Source organism: Dendropsophus ebraccatus, chromosome 10 (assembly GCF_027789765.1).
Source record: "Dendropsophus ebraccatus isolate aDenEbr1 chromosome 10, aDenEbr1.pat, whole genome shotgun sequence".
In the NCBI taxonomy this organism is placed as follows: Eukaryota; Metazoa; Chordata; class Amphibia; order Anura; family Hylidae; genus Dendropsophus; species Dendropsophus ebraccatus.
In genome coordinates, this window is record NC_091463.1 from 44,943,199 (window position 1) to 44,967,685 (window position 24,487).

At 42.0% G+C, this 24,487-nt stretch overlaps 1 protein-coding gene across 5 annotated transcripts in view; it reads right to left on the reverse strand.

Moving 5' to 3' along the window:
- Positions 1-6,767: 6,767 nt before the first annotated feature.
- The window catches only part of DGKK (diacylglycerol kinase kappa), a 151,547-nt gene continuing 133,827 nt past the window's right edge, over positions 6,768-24,487 (reverse strand). For 4 of the 5 annotated variants that reach the window (XM_069986148.1, XM_069986146.1, XM_069986147.1 and 1 more), the window contains 9 exons: positions 23,894-24,007; positions 21,756-21,890; positions 20,479-20,645; positions 19,784-19,901; positions 19,033-19,119; positions 16,457-16,576; positions 11,398-11,506; positions 8,035-8,165; positions 6,768-7,683 (listed from right to left, as the gene is read on the reverse strand). In XM_069986148.1, coding sequence (XP_069842249.1) covers positions 7,609-7,683; positions 8,035-8,165; positions 11,398-11,506; positions 16,457-16,576; positions 19,033-19,119; positions 19,784-19,901; positions 20,479-20,645; positions 21,756-21,890; positions 23,894-24,007 — 1,056 coding nt within the window. In that variant the 3' untranslated portion in view covers positions 6,768-7,608. The remainder of the gene's footprint in view (positions 7,684-8,034; positions 8,166-11,397; positions 11,507-16,456; positions 16,577-19,032; positions 19,120-19,783; positions 19,902-20,478; positions 20,646-21,755; positions 21,891-23,893; positions 24,008-24,487) is intronic. The other variant, XM_069986150.1, reaches the window with a different exon arrangement.

Consider the following 24,487-nt stretch of genomic DNA (forward strand, 5'->3'; position numbering starts at 1 on the left):
TCTATGGATCATACATGTTTCTCCAGCACCTTCCACAGATCGGAGTGAGTTATGAGAAATTCACCTTTTAAACTGTAGGCAAAGTAGGAGTTGTCAGAAGATTGAGTGTGGCAGGAGGCACTATGCTAGGACAGGAGGCCACTGGGGCACTTTTAGGGCCATTTTCACAAACGAATGTACTCAGTCTGCAAAATTATTTAGATGTGTGATGCTTTTCATCAAATATTGCCCAGAGCCTCACTGCCTCAGATGGCTTCTTATAATTCACCCTGGTGCCAATTGCTCCCCAGTTGTAGCACAACCCCACTTTGCTATCCCCATAATGTTACATAAGTAATAAAATTGAAATAAGACAAGAGTTCAAGTTCAACCTATAACCCTACTGTGTTGATCCAGAGAAAACCCTTGAGGCAGATGCCAGCAGGGCTGTGGAGTCGGTAAGTCGCAGCTCCGACTCCTGAATTTTATCAGGACCGACTCAGACTCCTGCTCCTTCCTAAATGGCCAGTCATATACCAGGGGAGTTATTTATCACACTGGCTCAGCAGCTTCTCCCTAATGTCCTACATGATCCTGGGGCGACTTCTGAGTGAATAAAGGAATACTGTATATAAAGCAGCTTCTCCTGTGTGTGCAGTGGATGCAGCCAGTCTCCAGCCTCCATTTCCTGAACTACTCACAACAAGATTAGATGGAGCAGGTGGTCTTTTCCTGCTGACAGTCTTCTATGTTTCTAACTAAATATTCACCAAACTTAAAGAAACACTGCTAACAATGCCAGATACCTGTACTATAGAGGTTACACATAGTGATATAGAGAGGGGTCATACATAGTGATATAGAGGTCACAGAGTGATATAGAAGGTCACCGTGGGGGCACACAATAGCGCACGCATACACACCCACACAGCCTGCTGCAGCCATAGCGCGGACACACACACAGCATGCTGCAGCCATAGCATACCCACACACAGCCTGCTGCAGCCATAGCATATATACACACACACACAGCCTGCTGCAGCCATAGCATACACACAAGCTACTGCAGCCATAGCATGTGCACACACTCACACATACACACACACACACACACCTGCAGCCATAGAAAACTGAAGAAAAACACACAATCTTCAGGACAGAGGTCTTGCTACACTACTTATGTCTTTTCCTCCTCCACACGCCCACCAAAACTAAATGACTTGCATGCTCTCTTAAGTTGCCTTTTTCAGTTCCTATATATGCTCTATTGCCGTGGAGGGGCAAAAAATCATTACGGGCAGGGGGTGGGTGGAGAATGAAAAAAATAAGTTTTCAGATGACACCAAGCCTTGTAGTACAGTACAGTTTATGGAAGATGTGCAAATGTTACAGGATGACTTAGATTCACTGAGTGTTTGAGCGTCCACTTGGCAAATGAGTTTCAATGTGGATAAATGTAGTTATGCACCTGTATACTAATAACCCGCATGTATCCTATGTCCTAGAGGCAGTTACACTGGGAGAGTTACTGGTAGAGAGGGATCTGGGTGTACTTGTAGATAATAGACTAAAGTACAGCACATAATGTCAGTCAGCAGCAGGATATTGTCATGCATCAAAACAGGCATGGACTCTCGGGACAGGGATATAATATTACTGCTTTATAAAGCCTTGGTGCGGCCTCATCTGGAGTATGCTGTCCAGTTTTGGAATCCGATTCATAAAAAGGATGTTCTAGAGCTGGAAAGGGTACAAAGACGGGCAACTAAACTAATAAGGGGAATGGAGCATCTTAGTTATGAGGAGAAAATAAAAGAATTAAATGTGTTTAGTCTGGAGAAGAGACGTTTAAGGGGAGATATGATTAATTTATTTAAATATATAAATGGCCCCTACAAGAAATATGGGGAAAAGATGTTCCAGGTAAAACCCCCTCAAAGGACAAGGGAGCACTGCCTCCGCCTGGAGAAAAAAAGGTTCAATCTCCGGAGGTGACAAGCCTTCTTTACAATGAGGACTGTGAATCTGTGGAACAGTCTACCACAGGATCTGGTCACAGCAAAAACAGTAGAGGGCTTCAAAATCGGGTAAGACAAGTTCTTAGACCAAAATAATATTAATGTATATGTATAGAACCTATCATCCTCTGTCCCCTTCCCTGTATCCATCCCCTCCTTGTATACCCTCCCTTCCCTGTATCCATCCCCTCCTTGGTTGAACTCGGTGGACATGTGTCTTTCTTCAACCGTATTAACTATGTAAGTTATAGTTACCTGTTCTGGTGTCCGCATCCTGCTCCTAGACTCCAGCTGGCTGTCTTCGGGGCTCCCCTCCGGCTACGTCACAACCCAGCTGACTGATGCTCAGCCAGTCAGTGACTTGGATGGGACACATCTGGACTTCTCCTTTAAAAGCAGCCATCACTAGCCCTGGGCTCCAGGGTAGGCAATTGCACAGAAAAGTGAGGATTCACTGGACTATTTGTCTATGGTAATTAGAAGAAACATGGCTCCAACATGACTTATTGGACATGGCAAGGTTTGCACAAATCTTTATGCGGTTATACACAAACTCTCGACAGCCTTACTGGCAAGTTTTCATTGGAACTTTGTGTAAATTTGCACAGATTTATCATGCTGTGTGTGACTTTTTGTAAATTATGCACACGAAAAATGTATGCAGTAGATGATAGACTGAAGGTACAAACAGTAAGGTAAATGCTTTCCACATCTTTCATCTGCGCAGTGCTTCCTCTAGCAACCATACCCAAGATCTACCTAAGTGGTGATAGTGGTATCTTATAACAATATATTATGAAGTTTGTCTTTGCTTGAGCTATTGATTTATTGAAATTTGCTCAGGTAAATGTTACCCACTATACAAATTAAAAGTAATAGAATCCCGACTAGAGACTAGATTGTGAAAACTTTATGGAAATAAACAAACTATAGTATCAGAAGGCTTTTTTATGGTTTTCCTTTTAATACCATTTTACAACTTTAGGGTTTTAGAGACAAGAAAACAGACACTAGGACGATATCAAGTGCGTACAATCACAATAAAAATAGTATTTGGTTAAGTTGCTCAGTATTAAACGTAAGTGGTTGCTAAGATCTTCCATAGACTTGGTGGCCAATGCTGTCACAGCAACATTTGCCGTTAACATACATTTGTGGGTATATGGGGGGAATAAACACCAAAACCAGCTGCCAATGTAGAAGTACAATACATATTCACACATATACAATAGTATTACACTTTTTTTTTAACATGCTAGTCAGTAAGAATGGTAAATTGTGAAGGTTTCAAGGTTTACAAGGATTAAAGAATTGGGATTAGAAGAAGGGAGAAAATTTTTAAAGTGTTTTCAGTGCTGAAACTAATGACTTACTAATGACTAACAATTGTAAGCCGCCATCATCCTTTCCACTAAGATTCATTCATACATTCAGCGAGGTTCTCTAGTTTAGTGTAAGGAAATGTCAAACAGCAGGAAACATAAATGAACTTTTTCTAACCTTCCATTGCAACTAGGACAGTAAAGACGGTGGGTGCAGCTCACTATAATCTCCGGGGCCGAGGTCACAACTAGGCAGTGACTACCCTGATCACTAAATATCAAACAGAGAATAAAATAAAGAAGCCTAGACCTCAAAGCTAGTGTAGATATGCAGATGGATAAAAATTGGAATGTGAAATGAAAATGGATAAGTGAAAATCCACAAAATTCATAATTCAGCCACTAAGAAAGGAACCCGGGAGTGGTTCTGAAATGCGTTTGGCATATATATACAGCACTGGCATACATTTTGTTCATCTATACATCCACCGCATGTAGCCAGCGGCCCCGCTACCAGCGATCCGATTGAGAGCCCATTGGCATTAGGACCCAGCGACTTAGCACCTCAGCTCCCTGCATCTGAGAACAAGGCCATGCTGAGACTTATAGTTCTACAGCGCTTAATATATTCCAATGCGCTATTTTTGTGTCTCTTTGCCACGGCTGTGACTAGCATAACACCATAAGGGCCCTATGGTTACATTTTACATTTTAAACTGTGTATTACTGTTTTTTTTTTCTCTAATATTTGTGTTTGTTAGTAGTTATATTTGTATCTCAGTTTTTACACTGATGCATTGATCCATGTTTGAGATTTTTACTATTTTTACTATTATTACCAATATTAAATTGGACTATCAAGCAGACATTAGGTATATTGCCTGGACATCCAGGCTCCTCTCTTTTTTTTTTTTTTGTAACTTAGGGTTGCCATTGCCTGAGCTGCTTTTATTGTGTTCTTGTCATTTTGTGGATTTTCACTTATTCATTTTCACTTCACATACCAATTTTTATCCATATGCATACCTACACTAGCTTTGAGGTCTAGGCTTCTTTCTTTTAATCTCTGTTTCATTGCAACTACACAACAAACCACATCACCAGCAGAACTGACAGACACCCAAATATTACACAGAGCCCACACATTACTGCTCCTTTCCCTGATGCCTTGGTAATAAAGGGGTATTCCAGTTGTGTTAGCACCCCGGTATGGAATGGAGTCCTTTGTTTAGTGAGGGTCAGAGTGATTGTATCCAAATCGATCTAACATCAATTACCTATCCAATCTATATGTGAGAAATGTTTTCCACTAGAATGCTCCTTTAGGGTGCGTTCACACATACAGGATCTGCCGCAGATTTAAAGTTGCAGATTTAAAGTTGCAGATTCAGGCTATGTTCACACTACGTAAAACTATGGCCGTAGTTTCGCCGCAGAACTACAAACGTAGTTTTGAGGGGTGGAATATAGCCTTATTTTCAATGGGATCCAAGCCGGAGCCTACACACATCGTATTGCCTCCAGCCGGGATCCCATGCGGCGATGGGAAAAACTGACATGTCAGTTTTCTGCGGCCGGAATTCAGTGAGTTCCGGACGCAGAAAGACCTGTCAGTTCACACAGTGAAGCAAGCAGCTCCGGCCGCTTGCTTCACTGTGGGCTATGGGAGCTCTGATGCGGGTGCGCGCTGATGCGCCCGCATTAGAGCTCCACTGCCAGAAAGATCATCCGGCCTGTACTTAAGTACCGGAACGGCCGGGTGTTCACGTAATGTGAACATAGCCTCAAAGTAAATCAAATCTGCAGCAGATCCTGTACATGTGAACACACCCTTAATACAGAATGAGGGGCATTAGGGGTAATCTGTTACTGTATGAGCAGGCGGCTTAGCCCAGTTTTCCTTATGCCATTGTGCAACTCCTGGAGAACATCTGTAATATAGTAAATGATTGTGAATAGACAGAATTGTAAAGTGATATAAACCAATTCCCTATTGACCAATGAAGATAACCATTTAATATGTCATGTTTATCATGTAGGTAGATAAGGCTTCATAGAGAACCTAGTACTTTAACTCCATCTTTGCCTTTTTGTTGTCTCTTACTTCTTGTTTTCTTGAGAGAAGAGAAATGCACAGGCATCTGTTATATCAGGAATGTATCAATAATATATGAGGACAAGGCCTCCATGCAGTGTTATCCGGCTGCAACTGTTTTAAGGAGGTGATTTCCTTAAACTTTTTTTTTATTTTTTTATTTGGAAACGGACATTTACATATTTCACAGAATAACTCAAGGAGTTAACTCAAGTATATAAGTACTGATCATTTACATAGTATTCAGTTACAATACAGCACAGATTGTGAAAAACATCCTGAAGCAAATAAGCCATTTACAAGACAAAATGACCACTCCACCAATAAATATTGTTCCAACTGTACATTTACAATTACACTTAAGATCATAGAACCTTGCCCACGGACAAGTCATTGCTGCACAAAAATAATACAGTATATTTGAAATAGACATTTACATTTAATCATATCTTTTAAATAACATGCAGAAATGCAGAGTTTACTTATGTTGGAAAAAAAAACACAATTTCACAGTTGGAATCTTTAAAAAAAGATGAGAGAAAAAAAATTAGAAATTGAAAAAAGACCATAAAAGCAAAATTCATATTCATTCAAGTTTTTCTTACAAAACCAGTGTATAAATAGTTTATCATACATGTCAAACATAATCTTAATGTGAAACCCTTCCGTGTTGTTTTCAGGTACAAAGATCTATTATGAGTCATTTGTAAAGTTAATTTCATAGCATTTAAAGGTCTGTTTTTCAGATTTCCAAATTTTCTAATGGACATAATGTTCTTGGCTACCTGTACTGCAGAGAAGGTACTATACCTTCATACAGTGAAGGTAAAATATAAGAACATTTAGCTTTCTACTACCCCCCACTATACACTGAGCTCAGAGTTATCAGTGCATGTAGTGATCTACTACAGTCCATTATATACTGAGCTCAGAGTTATCAGTGCATGTAGTGATCTACTACACCCCACGATACACTGAGCTAGGAGTTATCAGTGCATGTAGTAATCTACTACAGTCCATTATATACTGAGCTCAGAGTTATCAGTGCATGTAGTGATCTACTACAGTCCATTATATACTGAGCTCAGAGTTATCATAGCATATAGTAATCTACTACACCCCACTATACACTGAGCTAGGAGTTATCGGAGCATGTAGTAATCTACTACACCCCACTATACACTGAGCTAGGAGTTATCGGAGCATGTAGTAATCTACTACAGTCCATTATATACTGAGCTCAGAGTTATCAGTGCATGTAGTAATATACTACACCCCACGATACACTGAGCTCAGAGTTATCATAGCATATAGTAATCTACTACACCCCACTATACACTGAGCCCAGAGTTATCGGAGCATGTAGTAATCTACTACAGTCCATTATATACTGAGCTCAGAGTTATCAGTGCATGTAGTAATATACTACACCCCACGATACACTGAGCTAGGAGTTATCAGTGCATGTAGTAATCTACTACAACCCACTACACACTGAGCTCAGTTATCAGTGCATGTAGTAATCTACTACACCCCATTATACACTGAGCTCCAAGTTATACACCCTATTATAGACTGAGCTCAGAGATATTAGAGCATGTAGTAATCTACTACACCCTATTATAGACTGAGCTCATGTAGTAAGCTACTACTCCCCATTATACACTGAGCTCAGACTTATCGGAGCATGTAGTAATCGACTACACTCCATTATACGCTGAGCTCAGAGTTATCGGAGCATGTAGTAAGCTACTATACCCTATTATATCATAGCATGTAGCATTCTCTTACACTGTATTATACACTAAGCTTACAATTATTAGAACATGTGGTAATCTAAGAAATTTGATGCAAGATTAACATTTGAATGATCGGTGTGGATGAATAGTTTAAAAAATATCTATTATGGAAAATTAAGGACTCAAAATACTTGCATTTAGGCATCACAGCATTTCTTGGGAGAACAAGCTAACATTCATAAAACTGATACTTCAAACGTTGTTTGTATGGTCTTCTACTAACAAGGCAATGCTGCCCAATAAACAATTATAATTTACTTTAAAATAAACCTCCAGAAGAACTATAGCAATAAAAATAAATTTGGCATTAAAGTCTATTTTAACTGTAAGCAGCTGATAGGTACTCCATAATATATCTTTCATCCCCAGTGATGTGACATGTAATAGTAATGCTTCTACACGGGGTTGGTAATGTCTTTAATGCCCTGTAGAATCCTCTTCATATGGCCAACTTTGGCTATTCCCAAATCCTATAAAGGAAAGCAAAGAAATCATATTACATGCCAGAATCCAATGATATGAGAACTATTACACGTATAAATGTTATATGTGGAAACAGAGAGAAGAGTTAGACAATGGCATTGCTGCCTGCATACATTATAAAAATGATTCACTACAATGTGCATGAAGTAACATATAAAATACAATGCCTGCCATGTGTGATGGTATTCTAAAAATTGCCCTAGCCTTTCTTGTTATTAAGTCACTGTATATTTGGAAAAGTTTGATGGTTTGGGCAATTTATAGAACATAAAGACCATGAGTTGACTATGTGGAAGGGAAACCATGACTGAAGGAGATTTGATCCCCTTGCTGAATACCTTGAGATCCCTCCTCTCCAGCAGCACCAGTTCTGAGCCCTGGATGTCATGGCGGATAAAAATGTCCTTGTATTCCCCTAAACCCAAGACTTCAAGCCAAGCTGCAACTTCCTCTGTTCCCCATTTATCCACTAGCAGAGAGATAAAACAAAAGTGAACAGAAAAGCAATCAACCAAGTTAGCAACAAAAGGCTTAGATGAGACACTTGCATCTAGTAACAGAAGTCACATATAGAAAAGCAGACAGATGAACCAGTCAGAGTTCTGCCATGTTGCTTCTCTCATCAACATCTTTCCAGGGTACTAATTAGAATAATGACAAGCTGCTCCACCAGTGGCTTTCAGAGAGGTGGCCAAAATAAGCCCTGCTTAAGGTGCCAGATATAGCACCCAGGACAAAGGGGGCTGATGTTTATTACATGACCAAACCGCCACTCCCTTTCCATGACCCTTTAGCCAACCCCCCCCCCCCCCCCCCTCCCTTTGCTATCAGTACGATTCTTCTGGAGGAGTCCTATACAGACTCTCACCAGCCAATAGCAAAGCTGGTGAAACTTGAAAGAACCATGTATTTATTCTATGCAGTCTAGGAGAAACTTATGCATAGACATTGGGGGTTTCACTGCATATGTACAACAGTAAATCTTTAGGCCATAAACATATGGAAAGAAACAGCCTCATACAATGCTGTGCATTCGTAAGGTCACAAAAAGCATATGCAAACACCAAATTGATACAGAGCCCACCTGGAGCAACTGCTGTGCAACAACAGTACATGCAAACTCACAGCATTTAGCTTATAGATCCCTAGTATAGTCTAATGGAATCCTATCATGAGCTTCATGCTGCCTGAAGTGCAGACAGCATTAAACAAGCACAGACTGCTAAACTACAGCTTGCTATGATGCACTGAGGTGTCTTAGAAAAGTCATAGTTTAAAGAAAAAGCAGGTTTGTGCATATAAACCTGAACCTGCTGATGGTTCCCGGTGGATGGCCGCTTACCTCCTCTTAAAGGGGCGGGTCTTCTGACACTTGTAAGTTCTCCTGTTTTTGTGATATTCAATATTATAAAAATATGCAAATATCTTGTTAGGAGCACAGGGGGCGATCCTCAGCCCTCAGAGCACTGTACGCCCCACCCACCCACTACGATGCTCATGCCTACTGGCATATATTCCTGCCTGCTTATGCATAAGTAAGTGTGAGTATCGGAGGCATTGGGTTGGCTAAACGATGCTGGAAGGCCGAGGAATGCCCTCTGTACTCCTAACAAGTTATTTGCATATTTTTATACGATTGAGTATAACAAAAACAGCAGCACTTACAAGCATCAGAAGAGGAAGGTAACTATTAGCAGGTTCATATATACAAAGCTGCTGATAGTTTTCCTTAAAACTATGACTTTTCTAAGACACCACAGTGCATCATTAGGCAGGTGTAGTTTGGCAGCCTGTGCTTGTTTAATGTCTGCACATCAGGCAGCCTAAAGCTCATGGTAGGATTCCCTCAGACTATACTATACATGCACAAAACTGCTGATTTTTTCTTTACAGACTGGCCACAACTGGGACAGTAGGTCAAGAAGGCTAACTCTCTGTCACCATTTTCCAGAACTGCTGGGCTTCATTGACAGGTCTCTCCTTTTACACAAATAGAGTCTGACAAGTGAGGGCCAGCAAGGCGGGGAGAAGCCGCTCAAGACCCGGCCTCCTTGTCTCTTCTAAAATGTTGCAGCATGTTGCAGACTACATCATAGCTCACTGTCACCACGAAGCCTGTGCTGTTTACTATGTAAGGATGTGCCCTACTGACAAGGGCCAATGCATCATTATAGATGCAAGCTTTCAATTAGCAGATAGAAGTGGACCCTTTAAGCCCCTGCAACCCAGTTGCGGATTATAATAGGTCCTTTTTGGGCGCTAGCCTGGGGCCCTGAGCTCCTGGGGGGCCCATGGCCACAGAAAAAGACTTTCAGTTGTGTTCTGTCTCCAGGGCATCATGACATTATCTATCCTGTACTATGAACACCACGCTAGTGCTGCCATAGTTACATTGGGCTGGGGGGGGCCCAGGCTCGGTGAACAGCCCAAGGCCTATGCTATCCGCATCCTATGTTAATCCGCCCCTGCGCAACCACTGTACAGCTGGACAGGCTACATAGTTTCTAGAACAGTCCCTTCCACTTCGTCAGCTACTAGTTTTATAGGGAAACTATAGTGTCCCTCTAGGGCATGGAGCACTGAGAATAAAGGTAAGTTTCTTGCCTTCACCCTCGGCGCCTTTTTCATGATGTTAGCGGTTTATTACCTAAATTAATGAGGCGTTTTGGTGCACTGGAGCGGGACTACTGCCCCCAGCGCACTGATCTGCCCTGGCCGTCCTGCTCTGCTGATATTAAAAGGGGCGGACCAGGCAAGGATGGGTCGGTGCACCATCCCCATGCACTATAGGAACATATGAGCGGGTTAGATTCTTGTAACCTGCTGATAGCGTCCCTTTAAGCTGGCAATACATGTAAGGTTTTATAGCTTCTACTTGTGCTTATGCTAAACATTTTTTTTACCATAATTTCTGCTGGTTTTTGTAATAGAGGACATTTTAAAGTCATGAGGGTTCCATTTAAGATGCCAAATAATCTGCCATGCCAACACATGAATCTGATACTGGGCACGACATTTAGCTTTGGAAAGTGCCATATTTAGTAACACCAATATTTATACCGTTGTATGATTACAACTAGAGATGAGCGAACCTTGAGCATGCTCGAGTCGATCCGAACCCGAACTTTCGGCATTTGATTAGCGGTGGCTGCTGAAGTTGGATAAAGCCCTAAGGCTATGTGGAAAGCATGGATATAGTCATTGGCTGTATCCATGTTTTCCAGACAACCTTAGAGCTTTATCCAAGTGCAGCAGCCACCGCTAATCAAATGCCGATCGTTCGGGTTCGGATCGACTCGAACCCGAACCCGGTTCGCTCATCTCTAATTACAACCTGTCCAGAAGAACATTAACAAACAAAAACAGTAGTTTGCAGTTCTGGAGAAGCAGCTACAAATATCAATTATGTAGCAGTCATTGACTATTGTATCCCATCCTGGTCTGAACAATTCTGCAGTGTTGTTTGCAGAACACATTGAATAGACCCATACCATAATAGTAGAGCTGTCATATTCTATATGGAAAACTACTGCATTAAATGCGGCTACACTTGCTTTTTCTTTTTGTGCAGACATAAAGTAAAGTTTATAGAGGGGATTGTCAGATGTTCAGCTGTAACATGTATGGCCTGCTGTATACAACCATAATGATCATGATGAACAATACATATAGGATTACAGCGAATTCTAAGCATTACTTACCTGTTAGGGAGCTGTTGGATTTCTGCTTATGACACTTTTCTTTTTCTTTTCTTGGTTTTGAAATGATTCTGAGCTTTAAGCTGCCTTTACCACTCACATCACTGTTCTCCTAATAATGGCAAATACAGACAATTCAACTCACTGATCTTAACAACAAATGATTATATTATAGGAAGATAGGGTATGCAAAAGTGGCGTCCCTTCAAATCCCTTCAGTAATGATTCATTAGTGAAGTGAGCGTGCACCTTACATAACCAGTTGTCGCACTCCACTCCGTTATAAAAATTCACTTTAATTAGTAATGAAAATGAATTTTTAGAACACAGTAGGAGTGGAGTGCGACCACTGATTATGTAAGGTGCACGCTCAGTTCACTAATGAATCATGGGGGGGCACAGGCACAGAGAGGGGCAAAGGCACGGGGGAACTGATGCAGGTAATGACTCCTTGCTACAGTATTAGAGGCATGTTCTCAATTAGTCTGTACCCTCCTATGTCTCTGCATGCACTATACTGGATAATTAAAGTGACTTCCCATCAGAATTCTGTCCATAGCCTTTTCCAGATACCAGTCTTTCTTCTAATATGTAAATAACGCTCAACTGCCCAGGAGCATTCCTTAACAGAGCAAGAGCCCAGGGCTAGCCAGCCCACCCCCACATATTTAAATCTTCTACGCCAACTGGGGTAGACGTGTGCAAGCAGGCATTGAGTTAGTGCAGATGGGCTGGCTAACCCTTGGCTTTTGCTGGGGAATGCCCCCTGGGCAGTTGAGCCTCAGATGCATATTGTTTTATATGTATTATGTATTACTTAGTGCTTAATGCTATTATACAGTTACAGCACGATTATTATTCAGAGATACGCTAAGATACATCTGCATTCTTTACTATGAATCTAGATCACAGATGAGCATTTATACCAATCTGTTTGAATAGCAGTCATTCTCTTTGTACCTAATTTTAGTGATAAAAAGTGTCAGTTTTTACCCACACTAATTAAAATATAAGTGGATGTTAATAATAGTTCTACAGTGTTAAGAAGAATCTTTACTGCTGGTGTTCTGATCAGATCTGCAGATTCAGGTAAGTGGACCTATAGTAAAGGTGGTTGAGTATCTTTGTGCAATTCAGTGAAAACTAAGGAATCAAAACCACTAGAAAATAACTCTAGGGCTATATACAAAACTACTAACTTTTCCCACTGACTGGGTAAAAGACTTCAGCAACCTCAGGGGCACTTACATGTAAGGGTATAAGCACATGGAGTAATCTGTCAGAAAACTCCTTGCGGAATCTGCCGTTCGTCCCTGAGCGTTTGGGCTTTCCTTTTCACTGGTTTCATAGGCTCATGCAGATTCCGTTGTCCGCACGAAGAATTGTTATGACAATTCTTTGGGTGGACAGTGGAATCCGTCCAAGCAGATAATGGAGTCTATGGAGCCGGTGGAGAGGGAAGAGGAAGCGTGCGGAGACAAGTGTTGGATTCCGCACGGAGCATTCAGCGAGAATTACTCTGTGTGCATATACCCTTATTTTCATTTAAGAGGTTTTCTACGAGAATTTGACTTAAAAAAACAACCAAAAAAAAAACATGTGAATACTAGTTATGTTACTCTTGATAAAATGCACACAATCCTAAAAAAAAAACTAAATGCATGAATAAAGCGTTAAAGCTTTACTAAAGCTATAACGCTGTATTTCCATCATTCTTATAAAATTTATTTCAATGGTAAACATAACAGAGTAGAAGCCCCACAGAAAAGATCATAATAGGCCTTTCATTATGGTACTGGAATTATGGGCTTGGTGTTATTAAAGGGAAACTCCACATAAGGAACTCCACATAAAGAAAACTTGTTACATTAAAAGTTATATAGATGGGTCTATATAATGTATTACCATATCTGTGCGGTTCTGCCACACTGGTAGCTGATTAAAATCCAGAAAGTGAACAAAAATTACCTCTGTGCCAATCCACATTGTCTCCTGCTCCCTATGCTCTCTCCCCTTAGGTGACAAAAATTCCATGCCTCGGTCTGTGTCTCTGTCTCACATTGTGTGTGTTTGCTGAGCACAGGCTGATGATGCAGACAGGGGGCAGGGCTTGGTGTCACAGCAGGCTTGGCTGGATCCCCCAATCCCCTGAGTGATTCACCATCTCTGACCAGCCAGAAGCAGCTGCTGCAACAGATTGTGCAAAAGTCTGCAGTGAAATTAGGGCTATGTTCACGCATGTTGGGAGTTGCATTGCAGTACTGCAGCGTCTTCACAAAAATGATGCAGTAACACAATTAAATGATGCTAAACGGCAGAGAGGATCAGAGTCGGCACTGCCAATCTCACCTGGACAAAAAACAAGGCTTAAATAGTATATCCCATGTCAGGGACGTAGCTAATATGTCCTGGGCCCTGGTGCAAGAGGTCAACTTGGGCCCCCCCCCTCTTTCACAACCAAGTGATGCTATTGGTAGATTATATATATATATATATATATATATATATATATATATATCGGTTACTGACTAAATCCTGTATGTTACCAGTATACAACGGGGAAATACTAAGGCCCCTTTGTCCCCCTATTTAGTGGGTAGGCTGACTCTATGTAATACCCCTTATAGTATATGACCCCCTCTGTGTAGCCTCCTTATAGATGGCCCCTTGTTCAGTCTTCCATATAGATGGCCCTGTGTGCATCTCTTTGAGAGCCCCCCCATGTGTGGTCCCCCTATAGTAGATGTCCCCCATTGTGCATCCCCTATTATGTACGCCCCCTGTGTAGTCCCCCTTAAAGATGGCTCCGCCTGTGTTGTCCCCCTTATAGATTGCCCCTTCTATGTCGCCCCCTCATAGATGGTCCCCCTATGCTGTCCCCCTTATAGATGTCCCCATGTTGTACCCCTAAATATATATGGCCCCCTATGTTTTCCACCGTATAGATAGCCCCCCTATGTTGTCCCCTTATAGATACCCCCATGTTGTCCCCCTATATATAGAGGCCCCCCAAGTTACCCCCTCCCATGTTGTCCCCTTTAAATGGCCCCCCCTCCCATGTTGTCCCCTTATAGATGCCCCTCTTCCCTTGTTGTCCTCTTATAGATGCCCCCTATGTAGCTCTCCCTTATAGATGCCCCCCCCCATGCTGTCCCCATACAGATGGCAAAGCAGATAAAAAAAAAAACACAACTCACCTAGCAACATGCTCCTCCGTCAAGCCTCTATTCTCCTGGGCTGGCCCCGGCTGATGCACGGCTGCCGGGGTGTCCCATCCTATCACTGGCAGAGTACACATCAGAGAACTTCCTGTGCGCCGGGGCTGGTACTTCTGGCACAGGGAGCGATCTCTAATGTGCATTCCCTGTGCCGGAAGTCATGGCCCCAGGCGCACAGGGAGTTCTCTGACACGTGCGCTGCCAGGGATAGGACACCCCCGGCAGTCGTGCATCAGCTGGGGCCAGTACAAGCAAGCAAAACAATGTTTGAGGTCATAAGAGTGATTGTGGGGGGAAGTGCACTGGCAAAAGGGGGCCTCGCAGGCCCCCCTTGTGGCGGGCCAGGTCACAGCAGCGACCGCTCTGACCATGGTAGCTACGCCACTGTCTCATGTAAGATAATATCGGATAAAGTCCTTATTGTTCGGCTCAATATCAAAGATGCTTGATCATAATATGCGCGTTGAGATGAAAAGAAAAAAAAACTAATTCAAAAAGTTCTTTACTTTATTCCAATATCAGTGTTACAGGTAGAGAATACAGCGTGCTGTGTGGGTGGGATGACAATGAAATGATAGAGTATTGCAAATAATTCAGTAACACAATGAAACTGCAATGTGTGAAAACAGATTGAACAGTGTGAACAGATTTGGGCAGGGAATGGGCAGGGTGGGGAACTGTGATAAACAGCTGAGGGAAAGCATTGCACTCTGGAACCTGTAGCACTGTGCACAACTGCTCAACCTGGAAGTACAGCCACACAATACAGAACACCCCCCCCCCCTTCAAAACGAAAATGGATTTTGGTAGTTTCAAGACTGGTTTCGATTGTTAAGTAATGCTATTTGCTGCCACAAAAGTTTCATTTTTTTTTTTTACCTCTACCTGGAGTTCCCCTTTAATTTCCCTGCTATCCCCAACACCCTCATCACACTGCTACCAATGCTTAACCCTGTCTGCAAAGGAAAGGAATGCTCTGGTTCTCACCACTCAATAGCCAAAATGATATGGTCAACCAGGGCTAAGCTGCTTTCATCAAATTAACGATGTATTAAAGGTGAACTCCAGGTAGAGGTAAAAAAATTAACCTTCTGCAGAAGCAAATAGGGTTACTTACCTGTCTATCCCAGTTTTGAAACTACCAAAAAACCATTTGTTTTGGGGGTCTTTTTTCTGTATTGTGTGGCTGTTCTCTACTGGTTGAGCAGTTTTACACAGTACTACAGGTTCCAGAATGCATTGCTTTCCCTCAGCTGTTCATCACAGTCCTCCACCCTGCCCATTCCCCGCACAAATCTGTTTCAGAACATCTAGGCTGTGTTCACACATTGCAGTTTCATTGCAGTGCCGGCACTGATCCTCTCTGCCGTTTAGCACCATTTAGTTGTGTTACTGCATCATTTTTTGAATACGCTGTAGTACTGCAATGAAACTCCAACATGTGTGAACGTAGCCCTAATTTCAGTGAGGCTGCAGCACCTGCTTCTGGCTGGTTAGAGATGATGAATCCAGCCAAGCCTCCAGTGACATCAAGCCCTGCCCTCGTCTGCACCATCATTCTGTTCACACAATGTGAGACAGAGGCATGGAAGATTTGTCTCCTAAGGTGGGAGAGCAGAAGGAGCAGGAGACAATGTGAATTGGCACAGAGGCCATTTTTCTTCACTTCCTGGATTTCAATCAGCTACCAGTGTGGCAGAACCGTACAGATATGGTAATACATTGTATAGACACATCTATATAACTTTTAATGTACTTTTAATAGAAAACAAGTTTTCCTTATGTGGAGTTACCCTTTAAGCAATAAATGTACAGGTAGATATACAAAGTCAGATTGCCCGTACCTCCACAGCTGATTTAATGATGTGTGCCATCCAATGAATGTCAGATAACTTCTGCAAGTCTTGACTCACTGCATTAATAGCGCAGAGTAGACCTTCCTCTTCCTGAGGAGTCTCCCAGTGCTAGAGATAATAGAGACAATCATATAGAAAACAACATGGCAATTCTTATTGTCAAAGAGTAATTAAGAAATTATAAAATAGTATATAATGCTATGGCCCCAATAATAGGCCCATATAGAAGACTATTTTATAAGAGCTTATTCACACATAACATATTAAAGTTCATTAAGAATTGCTCTGTGTGTGCATAAAGTTTACAAACCAAAGAGAACATGGACACGCACAGGTCTCATCTATTTTTTATTTGTTCATTTTGCATTCTTGGAAGGGTGTCTGGGAAATGAACGAGGACTCTTAAACACTATAGTAGAAAGCCCCCTGTGTAGGTACTTCAATAGTAGATGGCCCCCAGTGTAGTCCCCTTTTAGTAGATTGCCCTCAATTTATTCTTCTGTTAAAGGAGAAGTCCGGCCAAAACTATTTTTACTTATGGAAAGTTAGACAAATTTCTAATGTACATTAATTATGGGAAATGCACATATAGGGCTATTTCCCTTAATTTAGTAGATCAGGGAGACTTCAGATTCTCTAAAAAAAAAGTCACGAACCGGGGGTGTAATTACAATGGAGTGTCCAGCAGGAGGGGCACTATATATAGAAGTCAATGAGTACCATTGACTTCTATATATAGTGCGCCCCTGCTGAACACTCCATTGGAATTACAATGGATGGGTATGTAAATGTAATATACAGTATGTTTTTAATTGAATACATTTATGGAATACTTTGGGGAGCAAGTGTCCTTGCTCCCTAAAGTAATCCATAAATGTATTTAACCAGTACGTTTGGAGGGCACTGAGCAGGGAGGGAGAGAAGTGCATCTACCTCCCCCCCTGCTCAGTGCTGCTGCCACATATAAACAGTGGTACTACTCCCATTATCTGCTCATGTGCTATCCCCATAATGAACGCCGCCGCCGTCGCACAGCTGCTTGTCCCAAAAGCTTAAGGATGCCACCTCCGCCGCTCCCCCTCCTCTTCCCAGCTAACAAGTTCTTACTATCACGCCGATCATCACCGCCGCTGCTCTCTGCGCCCACATACCGCCTCCCGGTCCGCACATCCCCGGCCGGCATGCTGTGAGAACTGGGAGGCGGTATGTGGGCGCAGAGAGCAGCAGCGGTGAGCGTCAGAGAGAGGCGGTAAGAGGCGGAGATGATCGGCGCGATAGTAAAAACTTGTTAACTGGGAGGAGGAGGGGGAGCGGCGGAGGGGGCATCCTGAAGCTCTTGGGACAAGCAGCTGTGCGGTGGCGGCGGCGTATGTTATGGGGATAGAACAGGTACTACTTCCCCATTATCTGCTCATAATATGAGCAGATAATGGGAGTAGTAGTACTGTGTATATGTGGCAGCAGCACCGAGCAGGGGGGAGGTAGATGCACTTCTCTCCCTCCCTGCTTGGTGCCCTCCAAACGTACTGGTTAAATACATTTATGGATTACTTTGGGTAGCAAGGACACTTGCTCCCCAAAGTATTCCATAAATGTATTCAATCAAAAACATACTGTATATTACATTTACATACACATCCATTGTAATTCCAATGGAGTGTCCAGCAGGGGCGCACTATATATAGAAGTCAATGCTACTCATTGACTTCTATATAGTGCGCCCCCTGCTGGACACTCCATTGTAATTACACCCCCGATTCGTGACGTCACGTTTTTTTACAGAATCTGAAGTCTCCCTGATCTACTAAGTTAAGGGAAATAGCCCTATATGTGCATTTCCCAAAATTAATGTACATTAGAAATTTGTCTAACTTTCCATAAGTAATAACATATTAAAAAATAGTTTTGGCCGGAGTTGTCCTTTAAGTAGATGGCCCTCTATGTAGTCCCCCCTTTAGTAGCTGGCCCCAATGTAGTCCCCCTTTTAGTACATGGCCCCCAATGTAGTCCCCCTTTAGTAGATGGCCCCCTCCTGTGTAGTCCCCACTTTAGTACATGGCCCATGGTTATAAAAAAAGATGAAGAAAAATAACCTCACCTCCCTCATGCTCCCCTGCCACTGTAGCAGTTGTAGTACTGGCGTGGCTCTCCTCTTCTATCTTCCTGCACAGGCAGGGTGTGTTGCAGACACTGTCTGCGCCGGAAGTCCCGGCCACCTGTCAGCATTTGACTGAATTGTGTATGTACTCAAGAACTGCCCTGCGGCTGCAAATGCCTTTTGGGGGCCCACCGGGGGATCCTAAATGATGAGCAGCTGCAGGACAAGATCAGATGTGTGCAGTTCGGGCTCCCCAAGATTCTCGGGCCCCGGGCAGCTGCCCAAAACGCCCACATTTTGATCGGCCACTGATTGGCAACTGCACTACACAGTGAACAGAGCCTACCTCCAATCACTGTATAGTGGTGGCGACCAGTTACTGCATGACCTGTAACCACAAATTAAAGAAGGTACACTGGTAATTTCAGGCACTACATGATAAAAGTTAGAGCTGTCAGAAACTTACCTGCTTACTTCCCATGAAGGCTCTGGTCTCAGTGTACAATGCCTTGACGCTAATAGCTACATCAACAGCTGTGTTTCTGCTCAGCAACTACACAATGGAAACAAACATGTTCATTTACATATCTATGTTTGTGTCAAAAGAATATGCATCCCAAACTCATATTTAAAGGGGTTATCCAGGTTTTCAAAATTCGAAACAATCAAGTTAAGCATAGACTGCTCTTTGGCAGAAAAGTATGTCACAGTTAAAAGGAACCTGTCATCTGTCTTGCAGAATATGATTGCTAGTTGTCTCCCTATACTTGCACAGGCTGATAGGGCAAGGAAAAGCCGCAGGCGACCACCCTGATAACTTGTGGTTCAGGCAGCATGAAAGTATGAAGGTAAAGGACTGATCTTGTGAAACCCACTCCCCTGGCCAGGGTCTTTCTTCTATTGTCTAAAGAAGAAAGTTGTTTAAAACAAAGCAGCCTTTGCTCTCTTTATCTGAATGGCCAGCATGTAATATGCCATTACATGCTGGCCATTCAGATAATGGCAATTATCAACTTATTAGAAACTTAGGATGGCATCAAGTTAAAAAATTTTCACAACTCTACTATTCTACCCATTGGGGGTACTAAAAACTGGACAGAACAAAATCATGACACCAGCGTAAACAGACTCAGAATTTTCGAGTTGTTTCTAACACATGCATTTTCCCCCCAAAAATGTAACAAATAAAGATATTTTAGTAATTATATTATTCTCACCTCAGGTGAATTGTTTAACTTGTTTGAAAAAGCGTCATTTAATACCCCAAAACTGCCATTAACAGCGTGGGCCAGCTCTTGTTCTATAGCCTTGTGTGTTTTTGCTGCATCCCGGATTCTGCATATTAACAAAGATGTAAGAAGATTTTGAAAGATGACAATGTATGCCTAGTTAATGGGATAACTATATTAAGGCAGGGTTCACAAAGGTGGGTGATTGAACTCTTTTTTTTAAATCAAAACAAAGAGTTTAAAATGTCCCTTGAAAAAAAAAACTATTGACATGTTGTAAAGATTTGTGAGTGTTTGTACCCTCACCAAGCCGAGAGGAGCGCACTGTTAAGTGCTTCACTCCCTGGCTTGCTGCAATCTCTGTATCACTACACAATCATCACATGCACCATTTTTTTTATATAGCTTTTGATACATCTGTGCAACTTGTCAAAAGCTTTTAAATGACAGAGACCCTTTATGTATCAGGCCGTATGCTGAGTCTAGCATACAAATTTTAAATATGGTTACAGTGTAATCTTGTAATCTTAATCAAGGTCAAGGCCGAGCCATGATTGTTTTTACTGTGATTTAAAAAAATTTTTTTGGCAAAAATGCTGTAAAAAGGACCGCAAATGTGGTAAAACTGCAATGTCTGGACACAGCCTAAACCTGTTGTCATAATATTGCTAAAAGATCTATACCTGCTAATAAGGTTCTCTGCAGAACTTGCAAGTTGTTGCAGATGAGCAAGCTCTTCTTCTGTAAGGTACTCCATCGACTGCTGTGAATGGAGTCGTGGCCGAGGCACAGCCCGATAGTTTTCTCCTTTTCTTTTGTCCTCCCATGATTTTAAAGTGCTTTCAAATGCCTATGAAAAAGAAAGTCATCTATAAAGGTAATGCAATGCCTCCTCACTCCCCTTCCCATTCTTATCTCTGCTTCACTGCCAGCACTGAACTGCTTCCATATCTCATCCCTGTGCTGTACACACATACTGTGTGGAGGTGTGAGATTTGCTTACAGGGATCAGCACTGGCAGCTGTTCACAATCAGGGATGGGTGGGGGAATGGTGAGGTGTTACAGCCCTCAGCACTTCAGGGGCTTAAAGCGACTCTGTACCCACAATCTGTCCCCCCAAACCACTTGTACCTTCGGATAGCTGCTTTTAATCCAAGATCTGTCCTGGGGTCCGTTCGGCAGGGGATGCAGTTATTGTTTTAAAAATGACTTTTAATCCTACAGCACTGTGTCTAACGGCCGGGGCTTACATTAGTATATGCATTAGGCTGGCACAACCTCTCCTTCCCTCCTCCCCACCCTCCTCACCCCACCCTCCTCAGCTCCAGGCAGATTGCTTCCTATTCCCCACCTGTGTGCATAATGAACATGGGCTGGATCGTTAAGACACCTGTGCAATGCTCAAACAGTAGTAAATGTTCCTGGATCATTCCTAATGCTGAGGAGGGTGGGGAGGAGGGAAGGAGAGGTCGTGCCAGCCTAATGCATATACAAATGTAAGCCCCGGCCATTTGACACAGCGCTGTAGGATTAAAAGTTGTTTTTAGGACAATAAAAGCATCACCTGCCAAACGGACCCCAGGACAGATCTTGGATTAAAAGCAGCTATCTGAAGGTACAAGCGGGGGGGTCAGATTGTGGGTACAGAGACAAAAGCATTTTTCTAGTTTATGGAAACACAAACAAACTTGGCTTCAAAGTAGGGACTGTGTGGTATGTCTTATGCATGTGGCAAGCTTTACTCCAGCCCGTACTTGCTGATAACAACAAAAACTGTCAGCACTACTGGAACAACAAACAAGACTGCTGTGAATTAGTTTATATAACAGAGTTATTGTTACTATGAGGTTACTATCAATGAGGTTTCCTGGGTTGTTGTTCTTCCTACATTTTGTAGAGCTGTGCGCTTGTGCATGGCTTTCTTCAGCTAATACTCCCTTGAAGACGCCCTGCGCATACCCTGTCTCTTGTAAGCATCTGAGCTCGGTTCTTGTGCTGGATCATAAGGACACCAGGAGGTTGCACCCAGGCTTCTCCATCCACTTGTACAGGAACCCCTTCTTCTCCCAAAATAGTAATCTTTACCTCACGACACTAATGATATGAAAAAAAAAAACATATATAAGGTTAAGCTTCAAATGTGCAGCTCATAGAGGATACAGTAAAATATTTATGATCTTTTCCATTAGAATCAAACTGGAACGGATCACTGAGGTGAAGGGGTTATCATCACACTAGTCTGCCCCCCGTGCTCCGAACCCAGTGAATATTGGGGCAACATTGCATGGCCACAGAATTTCTTGCTGCTCCATAAATAAACTTCATTGTAAGGCTATGTATTTGAAGTCTCTGGATCAACCATTAATCCACTAGATACTACTGTATAACAGGCTGAAAAATGAATTACCTTACACTAGAAAAATCAAGACCACCCACAATGGCTGAATTTGTAGCCTGTGGAATGCCAAACTCTAGTGTGGGTAATTACTTAAAGTGTTAAATTTTTTTGCAGAAATCAATAGTAGAGGCAATTTAAAAAAAAAACTTTTTATTTGGGTGTATTAGCCAAAAAATGCTTTTTTATCATGAAAAAGCAGTTTGAAGCTTTCCCCCCTGTCATCATTGTTCTCAATGGAGAGGGGAGGGATGGAGTGAGATGAGACACCAAAATAGGACAACAAAGAGTTTATTTACAGCTACATTACTAGGCTATCTCCTGTGAAGTCACGCTGTGTAATCCTTTATTCTCTGCTCTCTGCTGCCGACTAATCTCCCTCCTCCCCCTCCTCTCTTCATAGAACAGACAGGGCTCGACTGATGTAAAAGAATCGAGATTTCCTGATAGTGAGCAGTGAGAGCAGGGAGGCCTGGGGAAAGTCTTTTTGAATGCAAATAATGGCATATTTGCCTAATAAACCCAATTACAAAGTTTCTTAAAATCGTCTGTAATATTGATTTCTGCAAAAAAAAAAAAAAAAATACGACAGTTACACTGTGATACACTAATTAACAGCACACTATGCCCCATAATGAACTTAAAGGACTGGTTGTATTAATTGGACTATAAGATCTCAGACGGGGATGGTAGGACAAATATTTTTGTATTTAACAGAATATTAACAGAATATCATTGAGATATGTAACATGACATCCTATTGAATACAGCACAATTTTTTCTCTTGCATTACAAGGAATGGATTTGTATGAATCTTATATTCCAAAGAATAAAAAAAATCTATTAAATTTGTATCATACAGAGGTACAGTATGGGCCCATACACTATTGAAGATCTATTATGAGTCCAGACAATCTGGAACGCCAGTCATAATATGTTTCTTTGTAAGACATCTTAAAATGGTATGGCTAGATTTAGTGGTTTGCTTACTTCTGAATGACATTCACAAATAATCTGTCACATTCATGTAGTGTCTCTACTTGTAGTTATTAAAGAGGACCTGCGGCCTCACCTGATATGCATGTTTTATAAATAAAATAAAAACATATTGTATTCCCCTTAAATGACAGTTCTGGATCTTAGTGGTGTGTTGTTCCTCTGTTATTCTTACTAGAAATTTATAAGTAAATAGGCAAATGGGCGCTACCAGTTAAGGCGTGTCCCTACACTGTCTGATATTATCCAATTAAAGGTGATAGTGCAAGGGTGCATTTACACAGAAAGATTATCTGACAGATTATCTGCCAAAGATTTGAAGCCAAAACCAGGAATGGATTTGAAAAGAGGAGAAATCTCAGGCTTTCCTTTATGACCTGATCTCTGTTTATAGTCTGTTTCTGGCTTTGGCTTAAAATCTTTGGCAGATAATCTGTCAGATAATGTTTCTGTGTAAATGGACTCTAAGACAATCTAGGGACATGCCCTCAGTTGACAAATTAGTCATACATTTTCAGTAAAAATAATGGGCACATCACAGAGCTATAACAAAGATGTTCCAGAACTGTTATTTTATAGGCACTGACCTAAAATAGACTGGTCAAGAGTGGTGACAGGTCCTCTTTAATTTGGGAAATAACTAAAATGGTGACAGGTTCTCTTTAATTTGGGAAATAACTAAAATAACTGGTCAGTAAACTATCACCTGTGCAATGCGGTGGTGTTGCAGATTGATTACACGTGACATAGCCATCTGAATGCTTCCAAAGACAGCAACCACTTCCAGCTTCTTGTCATCAAAGGAAGGTGCCCCAAAGTTCTGCAATCCAAACATATCACAATACGTAATATTATATACAAAAAGACAAATATGGAGAATGCATCTGTGTCATAGGGACTAAGGATACTAATGAAATAAGGGAAAACCAGGGTTTCTTAAAGTGTAACTACCATTTTAAAAAACTTCTGAAATGTCATAGCGACATGTCAGAAATGTATATCAGCCGGGGTCTAGCTGCTGAGAACCCCGCCGATACCTAGAACGAAAGGGCTCCCGCGTGCGCAGGGGCGCGCACTCTGCTCCTTAATCTTAACAATGTCATGGAAATAAATGAAAACTCTCTAATAGAAAATTCTTCAGACTTTCCAATGGAAACCAATTACAGCACATTAACATATCACAGCTGAGCTCTGGGGTTGCTGGGGGAAAGCCAGACAGTTAGTTATTTATTCCTCTTCATTCCTAATGATGAAGAGGGCGGTGAGGAGGGACTGAGGGGTGTTGCAATCCTAGGGCACA